The 11,417-nt window shown below is 37.3% G+C and overlaps 1 protein-coding gene across 4 annotated transcripts in view; it reads left to right on the top strand.

Moving 5' to 3' along the window:
- Window positions 1-808: 808 nt before the first annotated feature.
- The window catches only part of TOP2B (DNA topoisomerase II beta), a 68,632-nt gene continuing 58,023 nt past the window's right edge, over window positions 809-11,417 (top strand). Inside the window, exons 1-4 of one of the 4 annotated variants that reach the window (XM_085051125.1) lie at window positions 809-1,493; window positions 3,235-3,297; window positions 3,697-5,822; window positions 6,395-6,812. In XM_085051125.1, coding sequence (XP_084907251.1) covers window positions 6,732-6,812 — 81 coding nt within the window. In that variant the 5' untranslated portion in view covers window positions 809-1,493; window positions 3,235-3,297; window positions 3,697-5,822; window positions 6,395-6,731. Of the gene's footprint in view, window positions 1,494-2,823; window positions 5,823-6,394; window positions 6,813-11,417 lie in introns of those variants that run through there. The other 3 variants (XM_085051123.1, XM_085051122.1, XM_085051126.1) reach the window with 3 other exon arrangements.

The raw sequence follows: 11,417 nt of genomic DNA, 5'->3' as shown, positions 1-11,417 counted from the left end.
AAGGACTCTTTAGTAGGTAGAGACAGTTCCTTCTTACCTAAAGTTATTAATTTCAGAAGCAGAATTTTGAGACCTTCCATCCTATATTATCGCACTTAGGAATGACCAAGTAACAAGCCAAGGTCAGTTATCTGTATTTTAGGTGTACAGATGTTATGAAAGGTGTAAGAGCTTGAATGTGACTGTGGGGAAAAAAAGTGGTTTTTTCCATTGTTAAGACTATGGTTCTTATTCTTGTGCTTGGGGTATTTTTCTATGGTAAGCTTTGTAATTAGGCTATTAGGTTTATTTATTATCTTGCTTTGGTTTCTGCAGCTTTATCTTTTTCTACATATTTTCAACTAACTTAAAATACATTTTAATTTGCAGTGCAGCTGTAGGATAAATACAATATGAACAAAAAATAAGTTGGTTTCTTTATTTGGTAACAGGAGATAAAAGAGGGAGATTAAAAATATCCAAACTCAGCAGAAAAAAAAAAAAAGCAATAGTAATTAAAATTGATGATACCCAGAAACCAACAAAATTAGGACTTAATAAAATTTTATGGGAAGAGATAATGTAATAAACAACATAAACTGGTGCTGGCAAAAGTAGCTTCCAATGACTGACCCTATTTTTGAGACATTTTATGGTGTGTTCATTTATATTTAGGTCCCTAAAAGCTTTCAGTACAAGAAAATTGCTCAGAATAATGAAAAGCTTTTTTTAAAAATCTGTCTAAGATTTAAGGAATGTCTGAGTTTAAATATTTTTTTTATTTTTACTAGTTTAAGCTATAAAAATAATTTTAAAATTAAGAGCAGGATCCTACTGCTTGTTATAGATAATGCCTTTCTTTGCTCCAGTGAATAATCTGGATCTTTGATTTTTGAAAAAGTGTGTTTAGTGCATACTATAACCAAGAGCTTGAGGTCCACATTACCTGTAAGGATGTGAGAGTTCAGTGTGGCATTGAGCACCTGCTTAGACTTGAAGCGCCTGCTAGACTCGGTCTTCTGTTAAAGGTCTCATAAACTGGGGGGAAAAAAGATGATTTCACTATGTATTTTGGTTGTTATGTTTCAGTGTATGTTCTGTTAATTTGATCCTTTTATTACATAATTCTCTGTGTTATTTCATATCCTTGGAACTTCAGTAATATAGTGTATTATCCATGAAGTCCCAGGGGAACATATTTTCCCCACTGAAAATTGTCAGCTAGCAGCCTATCTCTGTCACAAACAAGAGGAAATGCTGGACTTATTTTAGATAAGCAGTTTGAATAACAATATACAGACTCCCTTGTGAAACAGTCATAAGGAAACCAGCTGACGTAAGAGAATGAAAGACATCCAAGAGCACTGTTTAAGCAAACTCATACTAAAGTAGGTGGAACAGCTGGTCACAGCCTCTTAGAGCAAATGGAAACAGCAGCAAAGTACAGAACGGAAGGAGAGAGAGACTAGCTTCTCGCCTCTGCATTATTGCCACTGTGATGAGAAGGATGGAAGGTAATGGAATATATGTGTGTCCATGCTTGCGTTGTGTCAGAAGTCAAAATAACTGTTAAGCTGCAGCAGCTTTTACTTTTAGGCAAAGTGCTAGGGAAATGTATGGTATATTAAAATGCAAAGTTCACCACTGGCAAAAAAAGATGTAAAACTTTATTGGCCAAAAGGGAAGTGCCTGCTCGTGGACTGCATTAACAATTACGGAGCTGTTCTGGTTTGGTTTAGTATGAAGCATGCCCAAAACTGGGTTTGATTTGTGTTTCTTTTGTTGGGTTGTGGAGGTTGGAGTTTCTGCTTGAGTATGCTAACTGATTTCCATGATGTTGGCAATAATGGTTTCAAAGAAAATAGTTCCCCCCTCAAAAATTTCAACAAAAGATTCAAAAGAAAAAAAATAAAACCATCTCCACTAAGGATGTAGGAGCACAGATACGAAGTGTTAGAGGCTGCAGTTCCATTTTAACACTTGAGGATAAAAACTAGTTAAGATCAATGCTGATTAATGAATGTCAAGTTTGCATCATATGGTGCGTGGTTTGGAAAAGCTAATTGTTTCATTATTTTTATAAATCAAATATTTTTTGTAAGGAATTTTTATCTTCATGGACCCTTTCAAAAGGGAACAGCACCTTAGGAAGTTGTTGCTCAAGTGTCAGTACTATGATCTGCCTTTATAGGTTCTCTCAGCCCCTGACAACATTATTAGTTGTATCAGTTCTTCCTCTACACTTCAAAGTCTGTCTTTGATAATAATACTTTTTAAATATAAATCCATTTGATTTTTTTTTTTAGTAAGGGTGAAACCCCAGAGTTCATATTCAGTGCAACAGACATGGCAATTTTTCTTGACTATGCACTGTAACTGTATATTCTGCAACTTCATTTTATAGTTTCATTTCACATTTTAAGGCTTGCTAGTAATTAATATTTGTACACCAGCTTATTGATGAAAAATAATTAATGACAGAAAGATATGAAGAAATGGGCATTCAACCAGACACAACATATGAATAACATTCTGAAGACAAAGGGGGACTGATGTGCATTTCTGGCCCACAGAAACAAAATCTGCAATAGGAAACAGACTAAGAAACTCTTGCCAGAATACATTTACCTTTTCTACTTTGTATTTCATTTATTTCACATACAGGACTGATTACCAATTGTGAGGAAATTCAACCTTTTGTAAATATTCAGTGAAAAACACAAAATCCCTCTGTGAGCAGAGCATGGAGGCAACATGTGTGCTAGTGGGAGAGTGGCTGAAAGATTTTGGATGTGAAAAAAAATGAAATAATATAATTAATTTCTAAAGAGCCTGAAATTTATAGGCATGTGATAACCAATTCAGTGGAAATCAGCTAGAACCTCTTCTACTCCATGGATTGAATGTTAAATCTATAGCTGAAGAATATTTTATTGAAAAAGTTGTATGGAAGGGACGTTCCAGTCATGTAATGTTACTTGTGGATGGAGCTGGAGTAACCATGAGCAGAACTGGTCAGTGGATTTTGTGTTTAACACACATTAGGATGAGAAAACCAGCACTAGTGTTACATGTTAGCATTACCTAGTTGAGTAGTGAGATGGAGGTATTCTACAGGGAAGCATAAGCAGATGCTTTGTCCATATTTTAGAAGATTCCTTTGTTTAATGTGTGATATCAGTTTTCTCCTGGGGTAACCATCACTGTTGTCTTCACTCTTAAAAGCCCTTCCAAATTTATCTTTTTCTAAATTAGTGGTTTCATCCTTTGAAGCAGTGTCTGCAGTGGCAATCAAGGCAACTTTCCAGTGATTCCTAGGTAAGATCTGGAGGCTTCTGTGCCTTCCCTGGATTCTGTCCTTTTCTTGCTTCCCTGGTGTATCACAGGCTGGTACCCCAATCCCATACAACCTCCATGTATTCCCTAGCTTAATGGTAGCTGCTATTCCTTATCTGGTGGGTAGTGGGAGAAGCAGGCTGTGAGATTGACAGTAGCATGGTTGGCTGAGGGAGTTCCTTGAAGGTGGTCTTTGGAATCTACCACAGTCTTCATTGTTGGGAGATTTTGTTCACCTCCTTTTATCATTTTAGTTCCTACCTGCTTTTTGTGTCGTGTGTTCTGTGTCCCCCCACTCCCCAGGGCATATTCATAGGACAACTGAATCCTCAGCCCGTCATTCCAGTAATGTCCCTCACTGGTATTCTCTTATGTTCCCAGTATTGTTCCTGTTCCCAGCAATTCTACTGGCCACCAAGAGTAGCCTGCTGCAGGCCTGGTAACATCGGCCTTTCCTCACATCATTTTGAGACCCACTGTCATCCAGGAGCCTGAGAATTGACGGAGGTGGTGTGGGGCCTGCAAAGCAGAGGAAAGTGAAGCAGCAGCCATTTTAAGGGGCGGATTTTAGGACCAACATTAGAACCTAGTGGTTTTCATGTTTATGCATATAGTTCAAAAGGACAATGAGGCTCCTGACCAAATTAAGTAAGCTAACTTCTTGGGAAAATTTTTCTCCACGCCTCATAGAAACATTACAGAAGAACAACTGAAGAAATTGCCATGGAAATTCAAGGAACTGAGTGAAAGATATACATTAAGTTTGCATGCTACAGGTATCTGTTGTAAGGCTATGAATGCTGTTATATATTCAATTTAACTCCAGAGAATAACCCAAAACTAATGCTGAATTGAGAACAATATTTTTATTTCATGTCTTTTAAAAAGATTAACTATTTCTTCTTATAACTATGCAAAAACCTGTATGAGTAGAAATGCAAAGCACAACATTCACCGCATTAACATGCTAATTCATTTAGAGGGAATTAAAAAAAGGAGTTTCACCTATTGTATTTGCATGTTCCTGCTAGTCTGTTACAGAACCTGTTAAGCCACCATGCCCGTGGCATAGTTAGCAACCCTGGAGGGAGCACCAACCTTACGGATCCTGGGATGTCCCACCATGTACAGCATGGGAGTAGCATAGGTCAAGAGTGGGATGACAGGCACAACAATCCTGCTGTTTGTGAAACATAGATAACATAAATCAGCAGGACAGATTAAGCATTAAACAGGAGCTGGAGGGAGGTGTGGGAGTGCTGTGTTCCACATGTACGCTCTGTTGGGAGTATGTCTGTTGTACTGGGCAGCTTGGGAGTGCTGTGTGCTGTGCCTGGCTAAGGAGATGTTTGGCTTTGTGGCTAAAAGCAGTCATGCTGGTTTGGTGAAGCAACTCAGAGCTGAAGTATGTGCCTTGGGTTATGTTTGAGTGCTGCAGCTTATTCTATGGGTTGGTTAATGTGCCTGCCTATATCTCCTGTAACTGTGCTCTGTCTTTATCATAACCAGAGTTGGTGTGGTTCCTGCTTTGCTGTGCTTTAACAACAACTATCAGAAAAGAAAGCATTGTTTGCTCTGAATTCTCTTCAATTCTGCACAGCAACTCAAAATTAGTACATTTAATTATTTGAAAGAATGAATTGTTTGATTAGAAAGCTGAGGAAGGCTTTGTGATTTGAGAATTAAATGTCATGAAGAACCATATGTATGTAATTGTTCTCTTGAACTTTAGCTATTCTGTGACTTCAAGTAATTTCATTGTGTTTTCAGCCTTTATGCCAGTGTGCTCTTTCATCATCATTACTCGTGTCCCAGAGAACTGAGTCCAACATATTTTGGAAGAAATTTTAGAAAATAATGAGCAATTGAAAAAAAAAACAGGTTAGCAAACCAGCAGAATTCTCATGCATGAGAACTAACAAGTGACTTTTCAACAAACTAACTGTAAGATGTAAAAAAGAAGCTTCCATGCTTCCTGTCGTGAGTCACAAGAGAAATGAACTCAGCAGAAAAATGTCATGTTTCAGTAGCATGTCCAACATGTCTCAAAGGGTACAGGAACATAAAAGAATCTGTAATAATATCTGTCTTGTCCCAAAGAACTAACGTTAGTACCAGTTCCAAAGTAAATAGAATTCTGACATGGTTAGTCTCTAATAGTTTCAACTGCTAGAAAATATATTAATACATAAACTGCATTTTCTAATTTAAGATTCATCAGAGGAAGGAAAATGTTGAATGGGACAGAAACTGATACTGTGTTGCTATTTCTGGATATGTGTTGCCTTTTCATGACAACCTGACAAATTCATTGCACATATTACCTGGAAATAGAAGAATGTGAGCCTTGTAAAAGCCAAGGTAAAAGGAACCACACTACTTTCAGATAAATTTCAAGAACTTCAGAGCTTCCCACTCTTCAAAGGCTTTTAGCTATAAAAGCTTCCAGCAGAAGAGCATATGTGGAATAACAAAGCTCAGTAAAAACCAACTAAATGAAAAGGAAGGTGAGTTGTTATTACAGTTCTATAGCATGATGGTACCAACTTTGGCATGAGCTTACTATGAGGCACAGTACAGGAAATGTATTCTCTCTAGCCGTTATCTAGGAACACAGGATGTCACTAAGTTGTTCCTTGCAAAATTATCTTTAAAAGAACAAGGAATGTTATCACAGTATAACAGTTAACAGATTTGTTGCAAAAATAGATATGCTGCCTTTTTTCACGCTTAGGTCTGTCAGTAAGATAAAACATACAGTACCTTTTCTTTGCTTCATAGTTTGCAAGAAATGAAGCAATATTATAAAAGAACTGCATTGATGAAAAACATTTTTCTTTACTGTTCTGCAAGTTAAATCCACTGTAGATTTCAAAAATAAATGTATAAAATAATGAGGACTACAGCCTCCATATTGTTTAGGTTAAAAAGCCCCCACAGGTATATGTATATCAAAGCAAGTTACTTTTAATGCATCCTGTAGAGTAAAAACCTTTTTTTAGAACATTAAAGTGAATTCACAAATTACTAAAGCACGTATATTCAAAGTCATTCAAAAGACTGTTTTCCTTCCTCACAGGTGACAGCCAGGAATCCTAAATCAAAAAAAGAAATGCTGTGATCAGGATATGATCTCAGCTTTCTGAGGTGCTTAGAAGTGGAAAGACACTTTTGGAAACCATGGTGGACTGAAGACCTAGACTGAGATTCACAGATTCTAATCCAAATGTGCCATAGCAAAGTGCTGGCTGAATGATGCCTAAGCAGTCAAACGTTTTGTCTGGCGAGTACTGAAAGCTGTTGCTGTTGTGACTTCTGCTACCTCTCCCAGCAGTGGCTACAGTCACAGTGAGCAAGAGGCATATAAGAACCCCACTGATTTGGATGATCTTAGTTCAGCTCAAGACTGAGGTAATATGTTCTTACTTTTGTCTAAGAAAAACAGGAGCACACTAAGGAGCATGAAGAATCTACAAAGGCGGTTGGAGCAATGTAAGGTACGTAGTGGAAAGCGAATATAAGCAGTGTTAGCTGAGTTAAAATAGAACAGGAGACCATAACATAAAATCATATTTAATGTGTTGCATTTGGTACCTTATTTACCCATTCTCCTAATAAGTACAGCAAGACTAAAATGCTAAGTAGAAATACCGCTATTGAAACAAATAATGGAGGACAGCTGCGTGATATCTGGGAGAGAAACATTAAAGACTCAGAAATACCTTTGTGTTAAAGGATCTAAAGGGGTAACAAAAGATCTTTGATGGATTTCTTATAATCTTTGCTTAATAATAGTACCTAATGAAAATAGAGAAGTGCATGAAGCAGCTAGCAGTGACCATTTCAAAATTCTGCTTGCCCAATCATCCAAGCTGTTGAATTATGTAAGTCCTACTGAAATAAATAGGAACTGCTGCTGCTGAGCTCTGTTACAAGTGAGGCCACCTGAGAAATTGTTGAATAGCTGATCTACAACAAGTAATTTTTAGAGAGTTATAAATTTATGTAATGCTTATGGTTAAGTGGGTGGCTGAGTCTTGTGTACATTTTACCTTTTTTTTTCTTCAAGTATACTTCTTATTTTTGTAATTACTTTCTCAAAGACTTCTGAAAAATTAATTCTCAAAAGCCTGAGAACAGTCTGCTGACATAGGTAATCTGAAATATGCATTTAAGGAAAGAGAATTATTAGTAAACAGGTTACTGGAAAGAATAACAACTTAAGTCAGCTAGAAAAGAAAATTCGCAAAATATTATTGTATAAACCTCCTTTTCTAAACTGCTTTGTAATTGTCAGAAGAACGTGGTGAACACATTCCCTGTGCTGTGGGCTATAAAACAGTAATTCAAATTTTAGGCCATCTAGTACCAAATTAGAAACATCGTGGTCTAGTAATTCAAAGCACTAAACCAATATGAACTCAAGCTGCGAGTACAAATTTGCTCAAAGGGCTTGTTCGTTAATTTGTTGGATAGGTAACTGCAAACTCTCTGACTGTCCGTGATTCTGCTATCCTGTGCCTGACTGGACCCTTCGTAGTTACCCCAGACTTTTCTTTTTGGTAGCTCCTTCTTTTTGTCTTCCCCATATTTCTGTGCTCAGATGTATTGTTAGCTGATGTCCTTGTGTGCCTACCATATCCCCGTTTCAGATGGATGTTCACAAGTCATTCACCAAACTCTTATTTTGTTCTGCTCTTTGCCCCAGATATTCATTTATCCAAGTATTCCAAAAGTTGTGGCCTCCTTCTCTTTTTGCCTTTGACCTCAGTATAAACTACGTGGGTGCATTGGCCACACTTTACTGACGTGCTCTGCCTCAGTGGAGGTTGAGCCATCTGCCTCTCCTGGATCTTTCCTGAGACTTCTCTTCTTGGGTTACCACAAGAACCACACAACTCCCTTCTGAGAAAGAGAATGCAAGTACACATCCTGACCTAGTCATCATTTTTTTCAGTCAAAACTGGTGGTACAGTGAAGCTGTGCAGAAAACCTTGCCCTTTCCATTTCCTCCTTGTAACTACTAATCATAAATCAAAACATAATGTATCAGAGGTGGTTGAATTTTAGCTCAAGAGAGCAAAGTACCATCCCTTTAGATATTTCTCAAAATTGTGGGCTTTTCTGCTGTCTACATCAGTCATCACTTTTCCCTACAGATTCAACATAACCACACATGCCTTGTATAGAAACAACTCCTTCACCTTCCTGTCATTCCAGGAACAAGTAGACATGATCTTCTACTATTAGGAAGCAGTCTTGATACTCACTTGGAATCTTATAATAGATTTCTGTCTGGAAGACTGCAGAAATATACTGGTAATGGGGACCTTCAATGAGCAAGGACAGCCTTGCTGGATAAAAATGTATTGCCGCTCACATTTTCTTGCCCAAACAGTCTGGGGTGGACTACTAGGAACAAAACTGCATGTTTTAGGCAAAAAGAAATTCTGCTTTGGAAGGACAGAGCTCCTTTTCAGAGGGGCTGGGACAAAGAGACAGTAAGAAAGGGGTATGTGGCTAACATCAGAAAAGCTACTGACAGACTTGCCATGGGTACATCAGGCATGTAAGTCCTGGGCACAGTTCAGCTGAGAGTGTCAGGCAGTGCGTTGACAGCGCACACCCACAGCAAACTGCTAGTGTGACCTCTTGCTAATTCAACAAAGGTGTTTGAAACACAGTTGTGTAAGTATACATGACCTGGCTAAATTCATATTGTTAGGTGATCCAGCCATGGGTAGACTTTTCTTAAATACCTTGGAATCATGGCCTGAAGTTCATTCGCAGTCAATGCAGTACATCTATGCTGGTCACTCTCATAGTGTACTGCCACAATCCTACTCAATGATTTGATCAATTATTTCAAAATTATGTTAATGAATTATAATGAAATTTAGAAATGCAGTAGAATATGGAAATTATTGTGAGTGTTAATATTTAATATTAAAATATGCAATGTTTGTTTTTACCTTATTACAGTTACATACAAAGTGGAATGTATAATGTAATGGGCATGAACGTAGTTTCATAAATATTTTAGAACAAAATTATGCTTTTTCCTGTGTAGTTTGAAGAAAAATGAGATCTGTGATTGGTCATTTAAGTAAGTGGTTGTATATGAGTATGTTTACTGAGTAGATAAATGTACACAGTTTCACAAATAGTCATGTTTTTAGGCCCTTTAAGTCTGAGTCCAGAAAAGCCGCAGAGAAAGAAAAGGTTTTATTAGGTAGCAAGTAAAGTAGAAGCAGCAAATAACTTAGAATAGATAGGAAGTTTGTACATACTTGAGTGTAGAAATACTTAAAGTTCATATATACAGCTGTCTTACTGCTAAAATAATTGAACACAAAGTAGTATTACAATAAATATTTTGCTTACTAAAAGCAGTAGTGAAACTGGTTTAAGTAGATTATTGTTTTGAAGGTATGTGGGGTACTTCTAGTTATGTTATGGTCTACAACTATGAGGACAAGTAAATCTCCAATGAATTGAAATAGGACTTTGTGTGTACTATCTCAGGGGGATTATTAATTCAAAATGCCACACAATAAGTGTGAAGTATTTGACATAAACTGGTAGTACACAACTTGGGCAGGTTGCATTCAGTAAAGTAATTCCACTCCTGTCAAAATGTTATGGTGCTTAAATTTGATTCATGGTCAGATCTACTTCTATGTTGTTTAAACAGGGATCACTTAAAGTCTGGTGAGCAATCTCGTTTTACTTCTTCACCTCTGCAGTCCACAGAAGCAGCTGCTTGTAGTCTCATGAGAACTTCTTCCCACAGTCGTACATGACTAGGAATGCAACCTTTCAGCATATACGTATAAGTATTAGGGATGAAACCAACATCAACACTAAGCCAGTAACATACCATGTTGCTAGTGTAGTATAGGCTGAGAATTGAACAAAAACCATCTTGGACAAAGTAATTCCAAAGACTAAAGAAAACGCTTGGGGGAATGTCAGCATTTCATCGTAAATCTGCTCTAGCATGACACAGACTGAACATGTCTGACCATGCACGTTTAAAGATCAGTAACTGCCAAGAAGAAACTCCCTCTGTCTCTCTCTAAATACATATGGAATTGGCTGCCTTCAAGTTAGATTGCTATCTTCTATTTGGCTCATGTTGCAAAAGGCACTCTTCCCACACTAAGAACAGCCTATTTACTGAACAGCTGGAGCTAATGATAACATAGTACACTAATGTTTGTGCCTTGCTCTGTTTCTGCTGAATACAGTAATGGTCCTCTACCAATGCAGAAAGCTTTGAACAGATGCACTCCTTCTGTTTTCTCTGATCCTCACAATATTCATTTCAGCAGTTCACTGTACATTATTCATTTTAACGGATCCTACATATAAATTTGAGTGTAAAAAAAAAAAAACAAAACATGGTTCTAATCAGCAAGCCCAAAATTCTGAAGCACTAGACAGAAACCTGCAAGTGTTACCTTCTTCTAGCTCTGCGAGAAACAATCTTTATCTTGCCCAAAGTAAAAGAAAACACAGCCTACAGCTCAGAGGTACATGCAGCTGCAATAAAACTGGGCTGGAACAGATAACTTACTGTCCCTTCTAGGCAGATGCCATTATTTTCCATAATCCTTGTGCAGCATTTAGATATTAGTTTAATAGGTTCCTTAGAAACTGGCAGAGTAAAATTATGCTAAATAAGCAATATTTACTAGAAATTCTTCTGATCCTTCCCTGGAGGCATAATTGAACATTACAACCAACTCCTCAAAAGTAGCTGCTCCATTTCCAATCCTTTTACTCCTTAGGAAAAGCATTTTGCAAAAGGAAAAATCTTTAAATTATTGCTCTTCCTTTGAAATGGTTCTCTTCGGGTACCAATTTGTCTACCAGCTCAGATGCAGTGCTCCTAATAATCCCTCCTTTTGAGACTTTACATTTGTAATAATTCAAGGAGTGGAACAGGCTGGACTAGGTAGGTCCTTTGCATTTCACAGAGCAGAATGAAAATCACTAATTGAGAAGCTGCATGTGGTGAAGGATTTTTCTAAGCTTGTCAGAAAATCTGATTATTATATTTACGGACATATATATACACACACATACACACTTCTGTA

The sequence above is a fragment of the Lichenostomus cassidix genome, chromosome 2, assembly GCF_008360975.1.
Source record: "Lichenostomus cassidix isolate B80296 chromosome 2, HeHo_3.0, whole genome shotgun sequence".
Taxonomy (NCBI): Eukaryota; Metazoa; Chordata; class Aves; order Passeriformes; family Meliphagidae; genus Lichenostomus; species Lichenostomus cassidix.
This window is presented reverse-complemented; position numbering and strand designations above follow the sequence as displayed.